This window comes from Carassius carassius, chromosome 8, assembly GCF_963082965.1.
Source record: "Carassius carassius chromosome 8, fCarCar2.1, whole genome shotgun sequence".
Classification (NCBI taxonomy): Eukaryota; Metazoa; Chordata; class Actinopteri; order Cypriniformes; family Cyprinidae; genus Carassius; species Carassius carassius.
In genome coordinates this window covers 2022318-2039220 of record NC_081762.1, presented here as the reverse complement: position 1 = coordinate 2039220, position 16903 = coordinate 2022318, and the positions used below count along the sequence as shown (strand labels likewise).

General features: G+C 46.2%; 1 protein-coding gene across 9 annotated transcripts in view; it reads right to left on the bottom strand.

Moving 5' to 3' along the window:
• LOC132144948 (NACHT, LRR and PYD domains-containing protein 1b allele 2-like) overlaps positions 1 to 16903 on the bottom strand; it is a 173491-nt gene that overhangs the window by 79625 nt on the left and 76963 nt on the right. For 3 of the 9 annotated variants that reach the window (XM_059555550.1, XM_059555552.1, XM_059555551.1), the window contains exons 1-2: positions 13341 to 13524; positions 11464 to 13257 (exon numbers count right to left, since the gene is read on the bottom strand). In XM_059555550.1, coding sequence (XP_059411533.1) covers positions 11464 to 13257; positions 13341 to 13471 — 1925 coding nt within the window. In that variant the 5' untranslated portion in view covers positions 13472 to 13524. Of the gene's footprint in view, positions 1 to 11129; positions 11304 to 11463; positions 13258 to 13340; positions 13525 to 15887; positions 16024 to 16903 lie in introns of those variants that run through there. The other 6 variants (XM_059555545.1, XM_059555546.1, XM_059555544.1 and 3 more) reach the window with 4 other exon arrangements.

The window sequence follows — 16903 nt, the reverse complement described above, 5'->3', positions numbered from 1 at the left end:
TCAGAAGGAATGGAGACGGGCCAGTCCTTATCTCCTTCCTCATCTGCCAGATCCGGCGCCCAAACCCTGGGTTCGGAAGCACGCTCGTCGGTTTCTTCCCCCCAGGGTGAGGGATCAGCTCTTCACCTCTCGTCCTCCGAGGAGGTCGATGTGGAGACTGTTGCTGGGGATTCGCCACCCCTGTCGCCCCAGTATGAGGAGCTATTGGAGGTGGTCACGCGAGCAGTAGATAAATTAAAAATCGACTGGCCTGCTGAGAAACAAACTGAGCCGCAGAGAAGCAAATTAGATGAACGCTTTCTGGGGCCGAGGCAACCACCTCCACGTCGGAGCCTTCCGTATTTTCCCGATCTCCATGATGAGTTATCGAGATTGTGGAACCACCCGTATAAGACCCGCCTCTTTGGCCCCGATTCACTATATTATGGCAACGTGATGGGCCTGGGAGAGCGTGGTTATAGAGCGATGCCACGGGTCGAACAGACGCTCGCGGGCTATCTGTCGCCCGGTTCGGCTTCGTCTCTAAAGGCTCCGACATTGCCCACTAAGCCGCTTCGAGTTACATCATCGCTAGTGGGCAAAGGTTATGTGGCAGCAGGTCAGGCGGGGGCGTGCCTTCATACTATTGCAGTCCTGCAAGCTTATCAGGCTGACCTGCTGAGAGATATCGATGAGGGGGAGGGGATTAAGTCTAAAGATGTAGAAGAACTCAGAAAGACCGCTGATCTCTCCCTCCGCGCCACTAAAGAGACCGCTCGCGCAATTGGGCGGTCTATGGCAGCCTTAGTGGCCGCGGAGAGGCATTTGTGGCTGACCCTGTCAGAAATTAAAGAACGAGACAGGGTCTGCCTCCTGGACGCCCCGCTTCAAGCCTCGGGCCTGTTCGGCGACACAGTCAACACTGTCGTCGACAGGTTCCAGGAGGCACACAAGCAGGCAGCGGCGTTCCAGAGTTTCCTCCCTCGTCGCTCTCGTGGTGCATCTGGGCGGGAGATGACCACGCCACATACCGGCTCCTCACACCGGGAAGCGCAAAAACAGAGCGTCGCCGCTCGTGCTCCCCCATGTCGGGACCGAGGGCAACGACGCTCTGAGTCGGGGGCTTCTAGGGCAAAAACCGATTTAAGATCTGTCATCGAAGCCCGGCAGTCCTCGACGAAAAGATCCTGACGCCGGGATCCAGAGGGTAGCCCCTGCTGGGGTAGAGCGCGGTCCACCTCATTATACGGTGCCCGTCTCACCTCAGTACCCTCAGGAGGTCGGTCTGCCAACCCTGCCAGAGTTTCAGGGCACAGCGGCCTCCAGCGAGCGGCACTCCCAGTTACTTCCGCCCGTGAGCGTAGCGGAGCTGGGATGCTCGCCGCCCCTTCGGGGGCCTCTTACACCAGAGGTCAGTCTCGAGAGACTGATTCCCTTAGTAGATTATTTATCAGTGTGGAAGCTACTGCCAAATGTATCTCAGTGGGTCCTGCGTACAATAGAAAGAGGCTATTGCATTCAGTTCGGTCATCCACTACCGAAGTTCAACGGGGTTACACCGACTGTGGTCGGCCCCCAGCAGGCTCTGGTTATGGAACAAGAAGTGAATACCCTTTTAAGGAAGGAGGCCATCGAGGTGGTCCCTCCTCTTGACAGGGAATCCGGATTTTACAGCCGGTATTTCATAGTTCCAAAGAAGGATGGGGGGTTGTGTCCGATCTTAGACTTACGTCACCTGAACCGCTCAGTTATGTCACTGAAGTTCAAAATGCTCACTGTCAACCAGGTTGTAGCTCAAATCAGATCCAAGGACTGGTTTGTCACAATAGATCTCAAAGACGCATACTTCCACATATCCATCCTTCCACAACACAGGAAGTTTCTGAGGTTCGCTTTCGGGGGCAAAGCTTATCAATATCGAGTACTTCCCTTTAGCCTCGCACTCTCACCCCGCACATTCATGAAATGTGTAGACGCGGCTCTGGTATCCCTCCGTATGCAGGGCATCCGCATTCTAAATTATATCGACGATTGGTTGATCCTAGCTCAATCAGAGCAGATGGCGGTTCGACATCAAGATGTCGTTCTCGCACACATGGGGGAGCTGGGTTTGAGACTAAACGCCAAGAAGAGTGTACTTTCTCCAGTTCAGAGAACCACCTATCTAGGCGTAGTGTGGAATTCGACCACGATGCAGGCACGTCTGTCTCCTGCTCGGATCGAGTCGATCCTCACATCAGTCGAGAGAGTCAAAGAAGGCCAGTCACTCACTGTCAAACAATTCCAGAGATTGTTAGGGCTGATGGCAGCTGCTTCCAACGTGATACCTTTTGGCCTACTGCACATGAGACCCCTACAGTGGTGGCTCAAGTCCAAGGGTTTTTCCCCGAGGGGAAATCCACTTCGAGTTATCAAGGTCACGCGGCAGTGCCTTCGTGCCTTAGACATGTGGAAGAAACCTTGGTTCTTGAATCAGGGCCCGGTGCTGGGAGTTCCTTGTCGCCGTGTAACGCTAGCGACAGACGCGTCCCTCACCGGTTGGGGTGCGGTCATGAGTGGCCACCCTGCCCGCGGTCTGTGGAGTGGTCGCCATCTGACATGGCACATCAATTGCCTAGAGATGCTAGCAGTCTATCGAGCATTGAAATATTTCCTCCCAGACCTGAGAGGTCACCATGTGTTGGGGCGCACCGACAACACATCAGTGGTCTCTTATATCAATTGCCAGGGGGGTCTGCGTTCGCGGCCCTTGTACAAGCTGGCACACCAGATCCTTCTGTGGTCCCAGGGCAAACTCCTCTCGATCAGAGCAGTATATATTCCTGGGAGATTGAATGTGGGAGCAGACATACTGTCGAGGCAGGGGCCGAGGCCCGGGGAATGGATGCTTCACCCCGAGGTGGTGAAGCAGATATGGAGAGTATTTGGCACAGCCCAGGTGGACCTCTTTGCGACTCAGGAGACATCGCAATGTCCCCTCTGGTTCTCTCTAGTTCATCCAGCTCCTCTGGGACTGGACGCTATGGTACAGACCTGGCCGAGGCTTCGTCTGTACGCTTTTCCCCCTATCGCTCTGCTCCCGGGAGTTCTGGCGAGAGTACGCCGGGACGGGGCCCGTCTACTACTAGTAGCCCCGTTCTGGCCGGGCCGAGTATGGTTCTCAGATCTAGTCTCGCTCCTCGACGGCTCTCCGTGGGAGATACCGATCAGGACAGACCTACTCTCACAGGTGCAGGGCACGATAATTCACCCTCGCCCGGAGTTGTGGAAGCTGTGGGTGTGGCCCCTGAGGGGGCACAACTGTTAGCAGCTGGTCTCTCAACCGAGGTTGTTGAGACCCTACTCCAATCCAGAGCTCCCTCTACGAGGAAACTGTACGCCCTGAAGTGGAAGCTCTTCACTTCATGGTGCAGAGACTGCCAGCTTGACCCAGCAGACTGCCCAGTTGGTACAGTTCTGGAGTTTTTACAAGCCAGGCTCTCTGCGGGGTTATCCCACTCCACCTTAAAGGTTTTCGTGGCGGCCATAGCTGGTTACCATGTCCCTTTCAATGGTCAGTCAGTGGGTAGACACCCCCTAGTTACACGTTTCCTCTGCGGTGCGCTGAGGCTGAGACCTCCAGTATGATCCCGTGTCCTCCCCTGGGATTTGGTTGTGGTTTTAGAGGCTCTTTGTAAAGCTCCATTCGAGCCAATACAAGATATCTCAGATAGACATCTGACACTTAAAACTGCCCTGCTACTGGCAATCACCTCACTAAAAAGAGTTGGAGATCTTCAGGCCCTTTCGGTGGCCCCTACTTATCTAGACTTTGCCCCTGGTATGGCCAAAGCATTTTTATACCCTCGAGCGGGTTATGTTCCGAAGGTTCCCTCTGTTACACCACAACCTATCGTACTGCAGGCCTTCTGTCCTCCTCCCTTTCGGGAGCCAGACCAAGAGAAGCTAAACTGTATGTGTCCAGTGCGAGCACTGGACACATACGTCCACAGAGCTGCCCTGTGGAGAAAATCCGACCAATTGCTTGTTTGCTATGGTCCTTCTAACAAGGGTTCTCCTGCCACCAAGCAGACCCTTAGTCGTTGGATAGTCGAGGCTATCAACGTCGCCTATGAGTCCTCTGGTCTTCCCCCTCCTTTGGGGGCCAAGGCTCACTCTACTCGGGGTATGGCGGCCTCTAAGGCCTTCTCAGCAGGTGTGTCCCTCTTGGACATCTGCAACGCTGCGGGGTGGTCCACGCCCTCCACATTTGTTCAATTTTACGATCTTGACATGCGAGCCATGCCGGGCTCTTCTGTTCTCTCGTCTTAGCTGTGCTCTTTAAATACACACTAGACAGGGATTTGGAAGTCTGGCAGCGTGGGCACATCGTTCCCCAAAAGCGTTTCGACGCAGCTCGAGTTCCTGAAAAGGAACGTCCCAAGGTTACGTATGTAACCCTAGTTCCTTGAAGAAATGAGACGCTGCGTCGCAGAGCCATACTCCTGGCACCCCTGCCGGCGCTTGCTTCCCTACTCGAAGCTGAAGCCAGCTGCACGGCACGTGCTTTTATAGCTTCCTGGTCGCTACGTCACCCTGCCCGTGACGTCACGCCTTTCCGATGGACTGATTGCATACGATATTCAGAGTCGGTCTCTTCAGGGACGTTCCCCAAAAGCGTTTCGACGCAGCGTATGTTCCTTCAAGGAACTAGGGTTACATACGTAACCTTGGGACGTTTCATTATTGTTCATTATTATCCAGAGTGGCTTACTATAAATAATTTGTGTGACCAAATCATGTTTTGCGCCAGTAACTGAAAAAGTTAGTAGCGCAAGTGCCACCAGTGTAAACGGTTAGTGTAGTTCCCTGCGGATGAGGTGTGTAGCACCACTTCACACTTTTTTGACAGTTTGGTGTAATTTAGAAACAGTGCCCAATGTGGGGGAGGTTTCCCTTGCTTCGGCGATCAGCTCTCAACTCAACCAGTCCAGAAATGTCCCGGTGCTCCCGGTGGCATTCGAGCGGAGTTCTCTCGCTGTAGCGGACATGCGTACTCAGATGATGGGCGGGGAAATGTGAAATGACAGAACTGATAATGCACCAATTACAACAAAGAATCACTAGTTTCACAATTGTATGGTACACCATAAGGGAAACGATTCATGATAGTAAAATTACAGACTTTGCGAAGCAACAAAACAAGTGGGTATACTTGCGTATGGCCCCGACAACACCACTGGTGTGGTACGATAGAAGACGGCCTTAGTGTGTATGTGATCGTGATCGGGACACATGATTGAGCGTATGAATGAACAATAGATGTTCAAATATTAGTCTGTTAATTCCAAGCAAGTGCGAGCAGTTATTAAAAATATTAATGCAACCGCGAGTGTTTTTTTTTTTTTTCTCTGGTAATTGCATGTCATCGTAGGCCACTTAGTATGTCCCAAAATCGAAAGCACGAGCACATATTAACACTATATCGGATTCGATAACTTCTCATGTAAACAGTCCACCGAATCTTTAAATCTGAATGAAAAAACAAAATACATGTAAATGTGGCTATTGAGATCACGTTCTTATAAGCCTATGTACAGAAGCCATAGAGCGATAAATGCGTACTTTTGAAGCTGCGTGCAACTGAACCTTAGAAATAAACACCAGTGACATTTCGCTGCTAAATACAGCGAAGCCCAGGTGAAACGCTTACACGAGAATGCTGGTCTCATTTAACCCTGTTCTCATGGCCTTATCGGCGTGTCCTTAGAGCGATTGCATGCTCTAGCTGCGTATTGCTCCAGGTGTATGAACACAGATGTATAAATGCTGCTGCAAATATGCTTAATATTCGCTCCTGCAAACGATGCAAAATTATGTTAACCACCAAGCAACATACACAGCGATATGGATTTAAAGAGCATTCACTTATCTTAGATGTGGATTTCAGATGTCCTGAAACAAACTGCAAAAGTTTGATTTGCAAACAGCGATGCGATCAGTTAATTGCAAGCAGCAATGCGATGGAAGAGACACTGAAGAATGGGAATTTAAATAGACCGCAGTTGATATTTATCAAAACTGGATTGGTAGACGTCAGGAACAGCTGACTGTCAACTGATGCAAAAGTGACTAACGTGGCCTGACTGAACTAACGTGATTTATTTTGCGATTTAAAACATTTAATCACCTGACAGCCCTAATTAAAACATTTACTTCATATATTTCATATTTTCACACATTGTCAGCACAACTATGAGGCCAGAAATTATTCTAGTCTCAGAGAGCAACAAGAACATAATCATCATTTTTTTTCTTTTTTTCATTCTGCTCTCAACGGAGGCGGTCGCATTTCTCTCCTCTCCTCCCTGACTTCCCTGCTTCGCCTGTTCTCCTATCTCGTCTCGTCTCATCTACTGTGTGAGGCTTTCTCTGCACTGCTCTCCTAACCTGGACTATGGATTTGAAACGCTTACACGAGAATGCTGGTCTCATTTAACCCTGTTCTCATGGCCTTATCGGCGTGTCCTTAGAGCGATTGCATGCTCTAGCTGCGTATTGCTCCAGGTGTATGAACACAGATGTATAAATGCTGCTGCAAATATGCTTAATATTCGCTCCTGCAAACGATGCAAAATGATGTTAACCACCAAGCAACATACACAGTGATATGGATTTAAAGAGCATTCACTTATCTTAGATGCGGATTTCAGATGTCCTGAAACAAACTGCAAAAGTTTGATTTGCAAACAGCGATGCGATCAGTTAATTGCAAGCAGCAATGCGATGGAAGAGACACTGAAGAATGGGAATTTAAATAGACCGCAGTTGATATTTATCAAAACTGGATTGGTTGGAACAGCTGACTGTTAGCTGATGCAAGCGTGACTAACGTGGCCTGACTGAACTAACGCGATGCTCTATTTAGTCCAACGAAGCAATAACGTTGTAATATGGATGATAATTCCTTTGTTTACATTTCAGATTTTCAGGGACAGAATTGTTTGTGTCCATTATGGAATAACTTGCGCTCAGAAACTGTGTCTTGGTAGTAAAAAAACAGCATGGGTTTGTAGCGTACAGTCACAAACAGAATGATTGAATGATCCACAAAGAAGAGTGAATGAAAGGAGGAAGATAGTTTATTTGAATTTTGGCACTCTCTCGTGACGGCTCGTGACACGCGCATCGTGACCTGTCATCTGATGGAGGCAGAACTTAGCGATCACCTTTTTCTTTATTTGTATTATTTTTAAACAGTTTTCATATATGTGGGAGTGTGTTTTATGTTGAATGTGACTGTATCTGCACGATTACCATCGGTTTGAGTGCAAATCACCTCGCTATTACTGTGTAATCACAGCTATCAATTTGAACGCCATCTATATAAATAGAGTGTGATTTATTGACTTTATGGCGCATCTTAATAACTGGCCATCAGCACATCAGGACATGCTTTCATTGTAATTCATTGTAAATGCTGCATTTCTAGCAATCTCAGGATGTTCTGTAATTAGCATACTTTTTTTTAATCTTTTTAATTTTATTTATTTATTTTTCTCACTCAAAATATTCTTATCTTAAGTTTCCGTTTATTGTTTATAATTGAAAAAAACTATGCAGTGGTATGTTTAATGACTAAAATAGTTTTTAGAACCCTTCAATACAGTTATAAATATTTTTTATATTTGGGGGGGGGGTGGGGGACTAGACTAGTGATGCGCGGGGCGGGTTGGGGCAGGTCAACGAACGTATTTACTTGTGACAAAAACTTGTCTTTCGATTCGTTCACCTAAAAGATTTGTTCACGAACGAACCATTATAGTGCAATTACCTATAGCCTATATTGATAAGGTTACGATACGAAGGTCTAAGTAGCAACGTAACTTCCGTGATGTCCCCTATGCGTGGGGCGGGTCAAGAAGTTCTACTTTATTTGCGGGGAAGGCTGGGGCGGGCCAAATAATTTCATAAAAGCGGGACCCACGGGTTGGAAAAAACCCCGACCTGCGCATCACTACACTAGACATAGTCTCAGGAAATTGGTTGCAGGCATCTCATTTTTCATGGTATCTCCTTCAGATTTGAACTATAAACTCATGAGACACTTGACGTTTTTAACCCATTACTTCTCTAGAGTGCTCCAGGACTGATTTCATGTATTTTTATATCAAATAAAAAAAAAAATCAGTGTGGTGAAAAAAATTATAACACCAAAATTGTGTTTAACACACTGAAGTAAGGAACGGTTACAATTTTAAGTTATGAAGGGCACTTTCAGCTGTGAGTCCCATAATGGGGAGTGCTGGTTAACAGGTTAATCTTCTTCTTGCATTCCAAGATCTTCCCTAAACAGCATACATTAAGGCAGGGATAGGCAATTTCAGTCCTGGAGGGCCACTATCCTGCAGAGTTTAGCTCCAACCCTAATTAAACACACCTGAACAAGGCAATCAGTGTTTTCGTGATTACTAGATAGATACAGGCAGGTGAGTTTTTATGAGGGCTAAAGCTAAACTTTAGCCCTCATAAAAGGGATAGAAATAAAAGCAGGATAGAGGCCCTCCAGGACCGGAGTTGCCTATCCCTGCATTAAGGCTTTCAGTTCAAAAGTGTGCAAATTTTGAAAAATACCAATATGTAATGATGTGGGGCTGTCAGTTTAAAGCTTACTAAAACTTAATTAGTTACCACTAGTTTAAATGCAATTTTATACAACAGTTCAGTAAGAAGTTGATATTGTGTTATGGTTTAATAACAGCAGAACTGTTGCGTGTCTCCGAGCAACACAGCGGTGTTTAGTTTCGAATGAATCGTGTGAACCAATGATTCAAAGATCCATTCATAAAAAGAGACATTTACTTCATTACTGAATGAATCAGCCATTTGAATGAATCGACTGAAGACATTTACCTGCTGTCAGATTTAGTTTCTTATTTAGAGTATAAATTCATTTATTAACCCTTTGTGGGTATTTTCAGTCAAATTTATTTTGCGATTTAAAACATTTAATCACCTGACAGCCCTAATTAAAACATTTACTTCATATATTTCATATTTTCACACATTGTCAGCACAACTATGAGGCCAGATATTATTCTAGTCTCAGAGAGCAACAAGAACATAATCATCTTTTTTTTTTTTTCATTCTGCTCTCAACGGAGGCGGTCGCATTTCTCTCCTCTCCTCCCTGACTTCCCTGCTTCGCCTGTTCTCCTATCTCGTCTCGTCTCATCTACTGTGTGAGGCTCTCTCTGCACTGCTCTCCTAAACTGGACTATGGATTTGATTAATTGGTCTCTCAACGCAATTGACACCATCTTCTCGACGAGAAGCTTGGGTTCGGGGGAACCTGACTGCCCTGCCGGAACGTTCGCAGCTGGCTACACGATGGACGCGTGGGAGAGATGGCGGGTAGTGTGTCTGGCGGCTCTTTCCGTGGAGGACATTGAAGACATCTACCTATTCGGAACCATGATAACAGGTCTTCTGCTGATTGGATTAGGCTTTGCCCTGGGTTATTGAAAAATTAAGAAGACGGGAACAGCTGTCCAAAGCCTTGCAAGGCAGCCCGTCATGATTGAAGCAGTGGGCAGAGTGGGAGCACAGTCTGGGTGTTGTTTTTTTTCTCCTCTCTTTCCTAATGTTTTGCTGTTATCTCTTCCCCTGTCTACTGTATTTCGTTGCCTTGTGCCCACATGTGCAATGACAATAAAATTAAATCTAATCTAATCATGGAGCTGACCGTGCCATGGGAGGACCGCTTGGGAGAAGCCCACGAAAGAAAGATGACCAAATATGAACATCTGGTCACAGACTGCCGAGCACAGGGCTGGAAGGCGAGATGCATGCCTATCGAGGTTGGCTGCAGAGGATTTGTGGGGCGCTCCCTCCACAAAACCTTTACTGCGTTGGGCATTGCAGGAACAACAAGGAGCAGGGCCATCAAGAACATCACCGATGCAGCCGAGAAAGCGTCGAGATGGCTCTGGATCCGTAGAGGAGCACCATGGGGGCAAGCGAGTGCTACCTGAACATAAGTCGCGGTCTGATCAGCTGCGGCTGGGTCGCCTGGGCGAGGGTGTCTGATGTTGAAAGACCCAAAACACCCGAGAACCTCAGGTAACATCACTGATGATGTGTTCAGGTGCATCTGAAGATGTGTTTCAAGAACTTGATGTTGAGAAGGTACATTATAGAAGACTGAAATTAAATCATTTGGATAGTTGATGTAGATATTCAGTGCAGTTGACTTAGTTATCCATATGATCATATGATAATTAAAACTTTGAGTGATTAGAACATACTGTATCGCACGAGGAACATGGTTATGTGTTTTTCATGTGCAATATATATCTGGGGAAAACTAAAGCAACTATGTTGGCTACGTGTCTAATCAGAACAACTCGTGAGCAGCAATCTTTATATTTTGTGTATGTAATTTATTTATGGGCCTTATCTATAATAAGGGATGGAGCAGATTGAGTAAGTAATTTATGTACCTCTCTGCCAAAAAAAAGAGTCTGTAAGAAAAGGTGTTTAGTCATATTGAAAGTGTGAAAGTGAAGTGACATTCAGCCAAGTATGGTGACCCATACTCAGAATTTGTGCTCTGCATTTAACCCATCCGAAATGCACACACACAGAGCAGTGAACACACACACACACACTGTGAGCACACACCCGGAGCAGTGGGCAGCCATTTATGCTGCGGCGCCCGGGGAGCAGTTGGGGGTTCGATGCCTTGCTCAAGGGCACCTAAGTCATGGTATTGAAGGTGGAGAGAGAACTGTACATGCACTCCCCCCACCCACAATTCCTGCCGGCCCGGGACTCGAACTCACAACCTTTCGATTGGGAGTCCGACTCTCTAACCATTAGGCCACGACTTCCCTATAATGCACATAAGGTTCACAAAGCTGTGCTCCTTGAGTCCTGTTCTCTCACCGGGTTATGATTGTTTGAATGATAAACTCACATCTGATTTGCTAAAGAGTATGAGGGACCAGGAAAGATTCGAAATACACACACACACACACACACACACACACAAATACAATTCACACATTTGTGCATCATATATTTTGCATAAATTGGGAACAATCTTTTGAATGAATCTAATGAAGACTAAACAAAATCTTCTTTTCATTTTAAGATTTATATAATCTTACCACAGTGTTTCCAGTTTACAGTGAGGATCCTTCAGTCCATCAGAGAGCAGATTCCCTCCTGACAGTCCTAGTTTATTTGCAGACAGATCCAGATCTCTCAGGTGTGAGGGGTTTGATCTCAGAGCTGAAGCCAGAGCAGCACAACCTTCATCTGTGACTCCACAATCACTCAACCTGTTGAGAACAATGACACTCTTCAGTCTCTCAGTTCAGGAAACACTCATATAAATGATATATATTTTTTCCTTTTACTGCTTTGGCAAGAAAGTACATGCTAAAGTGCTAAATGTGATCATGTTTTATCAGTGTAGTGATTGTTGTCAGTGTGACTTACTGAACTAATCTGGATTCTTTAATCACAGGCAGCAGCTTCTGAAGAACTTCATCTGCTGTATTTTGGGCTCCAATAAACTGTTTCAGATTAAACTCATCCATCTTCTGCTCTGATGTCAGCAGCACATAAACCAGAGCTGACCATTGTGAAGAGGAGAGTTTGGTTTCTCCTATTTGTCCAGATCTCAGATAATCCTGGATCTCCTGCATCAGTGAATCATCTCCCAGTTCATTCAGACAGTGGAACAGATTGATGGATCTCTCTGGAGAGTGATTCGCCCTGATCTTCTGTTTGATGAACTCAACTGTTTCGTCTTTGTTGTAGGAGCAGCGTCCTGTCTTTGTTAATAGTTCTCGTAAGAGAGTCTGATTTGACTCCAATGAAAGACCCAGAAGAAAACGCAGGAAAAGGTCCAGATGTCCATTTTTCCTTCGTAAAGATTCATCTACAACTCTCTTATGCAGCTGAGATAATGAAACATATTTCTTCCGGTTTAAAATCTTAGAAAACACACTTTGTTTGGTTTGGTCAAACACATTTCTGTAGTTCCTTGTAAAGGAGAGATGTGCATATAGAGCTGCTAGATGTTCCTGAAGGCTCAGATGAACGAAGCAGAAGACTTTCCCCTGATACAAGCCTGACTCCTCTCTGAAGATTTGAGTGCACAATCCTGAGTACACTGCTGCTTCTGTCTCATCAATGCCACATGTTCTCAGGTCTTCCTCGTAGAAGATCAGGTTTCCTTTCACAAGCTGCTCAAAAGCCAGTTTCCCCAGTTTGAGAATCATGTCTTCATCTTTGACTGTCTTCTTATAGTCCTTCTCATGTTTGATTTTGGTCTGAATGATCAGGAAGTGTGTGTACATCTGAGTGAGAGTTTTGGGAATCTCTCCACTCTCTGTTTGACTCAACATCTTCTCCAGAACAGCGGCTGAGATCCAGCAGAAGACTGGGATGTGGCACATGATGTAGAGGCTCCTTGATGACTTCAGGTGTGAGATGATTGTATTGGCCAGACTCTGATCACTGATTCTCTTCCTGAAGTATTCCTCCTTCTGTGGATCATTGAAGCCTCGTACCTCTGTCACTCGATGGACACACTCAGAGGGGACGAGATCAGCTGCTGCTGGTCTGGAGGTGATCCAGATGAGAGCAGAGGGAAGCAGATTCCCCACAATGAGGTTCATCAGCAGCACGTCCACTGAGACTGATTCAGATATATTACATAGTTTCACTTTACTCTTAAAGTCCAGAGACAGACGACACTCATCCAGACCATCAAAGATGAACAGCACTTTATATTCATCACTGGATATTTCTATTTCTTTTGTTTCAGGGAAAAAAACATGAAGAAGATCTGAAAGACTGAGTGTTTTGTCCTTCATCAGGTTGATTTCTCTGAAAGGAAGTGGAAATATAAAATGGACGTCCTGATTCTCTTTCCCTTCAGCCCAGTCCAAGATCAACTTCTGCACAGAGACTGTTTTTCCAATGCCAGCGACTCCCTTTGTCAGCACAGTTCTGATGACTTTGTCTTGTCCAGGTAAAGGTCTAAAGATGTCATTGCATTTGATGGATGTGTCCTCTGTTGCTGCTCTCCTGGATTGTGTCTCAATCTGTCTCACCTCATGATCATTATTGATCTCTCCACTCTCACTCTCTGTGATGTAGAGCTCTGTGTAGATCTCATTCAGGAGAGTTGGGTTTCCCTGTGTCCCTGTTCCTTCATACAGACGCTCAAACTTCTTTAGTAGATTTGATTTGAATCTGCTTTTCTCCAGTTGAGAGTCACGACTGAAATTAAAAAATACTAGATTACAGCATACATCAGATGAGTAAAAGTGACATATCTTTATATCTAGACAGAAATGTTGTACCTCATATTAGATGACATATGTTTTTCTGTAAATGATACTGGAGTGTCCATGGACTGCTCACTAATTATATACAAATATGGACAGAACAGAGAAAATACCATTGAGTAGAGATAACAGAAACAATAATTCATATACAGCCATTATGGTGTTAGCTCAGCCAGCAAGAAAATGCTACACTTGTTTTTTATTTAAGAAAGAAATATAGAAGTATTGAACAATGGCAAAATATTAATAGAACAAAGACAACAGTATTGTCAAAAGTCGGTCAGGTTCATCACTCACAGCGCACTCCCTCACTCGAGTATTAATCACCAGCACCGGATCTCATTCAGTCACCATTTCACCAGTACATAAATGCTCACACCTCAATCATCACCTTGTCCGATCTCGTAGTTTCACAGCGGAACTTTCCCTGTCTTAGTTACTTTTATTGACTCCTCAAATTTACCTCTCGACTCACCTCTTCTCCAGCAGATATCTCCTGACCTCCAGTGTTCTATGGAGTTAATATATTGCTGCATATATAAGCAAAAAAAATAAGTTTTGCAAAAGAAAATAAAGGTTTGCAAATGAAAATATAAGTATTGAGGAAAATACATTTTCTTTTTTTTTGCAAACAAAAATAAAGAATTGCTAAACATAAATGAAACAGCGCGAAAGCAATGATTTTGCAATACATATTTTCCATGGCCATATCAATTAATTTATTTGCAACGTTGCTTTTATTTTGCGTGTCATTCTAGTTTGAGCTTGCGATACCATTTTCCCTTTGCACTTCACGTTTCTGCGCATCTCGCTTTGTGGCACTGTTTTGACGTGGGGGTGGAGTCAAGGGACGGGGGCGTGTACGACATGCCTCCCTGGAAGTGACGTCATCAGCCCGAGACGCAGCTCACTGATCCAGGTACTGTCATGATGAGCAGAGGCAAAGGTCTCGGCTGGTCCCATCCAGCCCTCCTTCTTCCCCTGTTCCCGAGTTAGGCCCACGGCAGGCTCCTGGTACCCAGTTATGCCCAGGAAGGGCTCCTGTTCCCCTGTTAGGCCCAAGAAGGGCTCCTGTTCCCCTGTTATGCCCAGAAGAAGCTCCTGAATCACCTGGGTCTCCGCTGGTTCCGCCGAGCAGTGAAACTGTTGTGTCTCCACTGGTTCCGCCCAGCAGTGAATCTCCTGTGTCTCCGCTGTTTCCGCCCAGCAGTGAATCTCATGTGTCTCCGCTGGTTCCGCCCAACAGTGAATCTCTTGTGTCTCCGCTGGTTCCGCCCAGCAGTGAATCTCCTGTGTCTCCGCTGGTTCCGCCCAACAGTGAGTCTCCTGTGTCTCCACTGGTCCCGTCCATCCCTTCCTCATCTCCTGAGCACCCCGATCCCCAGTAAAGCCCAGGATGGGCTCGCAATCCCCAATTAAGCCCAGGATGGGCTCCCGAACCCCACTTATGCCCAGGATGGTCTCCCTATCCCCAGTTAAGCCCAGAAGAGGCTCCCGATCCAAAGTTAAGCCTAGGGTGGGCTCCAGATCTCCCGTTATGCCCAGAAGAGGCTCTCGATCACCAGTTAATCCCAGGATGGGCTCCCGATCTCCCGTTATGCCCAGAAAAAGCTCCTGATCAGGGAGGGGAGGGGCCCCTGATTCCCTGACGTGCCCAGGAAGGGGCTCCTGATTCCCAGATGAGCCCAGAGAGGGCTCCTGATTCCCCGACGAGCCCAGGGAGGGCTCCTGATTCCCCGACGAGCCCAGGGAGGGCTCCTGAATCCCAGTTTGCTCCAGTGTCTGCTCCAGCCCCAGAGCTCGCTCCAGTGTATGCTCCAGCCCAAGAGCTCGCTCCAGTGTCTGCTCCAGCCCCAGAGCTCGCTCCAGTGTCTGCTCCAGCCCCAGAGCTCGCTCCAGTGTCTGCTCTAGCCCCAGAGCTCGCTCCTGTGTCTGCTACAGCCCCAGAGTTCACTCTTGTGCCTGCTCCAGGCCCTGAGTTCAGTTCTGTAAGTTTTCCCAAGTATTTTTTTTAGGGGGGCAGTATCGATCCAGGCCGAGGCGGGGCTTGGAGATGCGGACTCGAAGGCAACTCCGCCATGGCTTCCCGTGTCTCCAGATCCGCCAGGGTCGCCCGTGTCTCCAGATCCGCCATTGTCGCCTCCGTCTCCAGATCCGTCATGGTCACCCATGTCTCTAGATCTGCCATGCTCGCCCCAGTCTCCAGATCTGTCCTGGAGGTCCTCCTCAACTCTGTTCCTGTCCTGCACCACCCTCCAAGACGCCCACCCCCCCTCCCCGGTGTTACGGCTCGGGACGAGCCTTCCGGGAGGGGGGAGTACAGTCACAAGTCGGTCAGGCTCATCACTCACAGCGCACTCCCTCATTCGAGTATTAATCACCAGCACCTGTTCACAATTCAGTCATTTAATCACCAGCACCTGATCTCATTCAGTCACAATTTCACCAGCACATAAAATCACACACCTCAATCATCACCTTGTCCGATCTCGTAGCTTCAGAGAGGAACTTACCCTGTCTTAGTTACTTGTAATGACTCCTCAAACTTACCTCTCAACTTACCTCTTCTCCAGCGGAAATATCCTAACCTTCCGAGTTCCTCCAGTGCTCCTCCAACAATCTCCTCTTCCAAGTCTTCCTCTCCTACGTCACTCCCGAAGTGTGTGCAACCATTCAGCCATCCTGGTCACCCCACTGTCTGTAAGAAGAATACTAGTATCAATTCCTACTGTTGCCACCATTATCTGCCTCTCCAATGGATATACTCACCTGCATCACTTCCCTGTCTTCTACATACCTGTTTCAATAAATCATCTTTCAACTAACCTTCTGTTCCCGAGTCCATTTTGTTACAAGTATAAAGAATAGAACAAAGGGAAAAGAATCGCAGTTGATTTTATGTTTACTTGACATAAAAACTGAAGGACTGTTCTTGAATGTGCAGCTGTGTCTCAGTTGATCTTACAACAGAGGTAAGTTAACCAAACACTTTAAGGGTCCTGTCCTGTCCATGTCCATCAAACAAAATTATGCTTGTTGATGTACCTGATGATTTTGGAGTAAAAATTTTAAAATGCAGTTTATCATCTTACAAGCATTAGAATTAGTTTATGTTAAAAACATAAATATAAAAGTAATATAATAGAGATGAAAATATAGAGAAATCTACAAGGAGGAAAAACTCAGATAGTCGACATGTCAAACACTGACATTAACACACAGGAAAATGTTTAATAGACATTTTGCAGGTGCAAACGGGTAAATAATGTATTTGTTGTGCGTTTTTATTACAATAAAATTTAGCTGCATTTAACATTGTTTATTATCAGAGCTATTAAAACTGAAGAATCCCATCAGAGTCTATTTGACATGCTTCTGTTTTCAAACAAAAACCTAATAATCCACAGATGAGATGAATGCATCAAATGAACAAGTATTGTGAAATACTGTAACAAAACTTCTTTTAACCATATCTCAAAGTAATTGCTTTTTACAGGAGGATCGTTTTTTTTTTTCTTTAATTTTTTTTTTTAAAGTTAACTTCAAAGTTTGATGGTCAAAGTGACGCAGGGCAACAG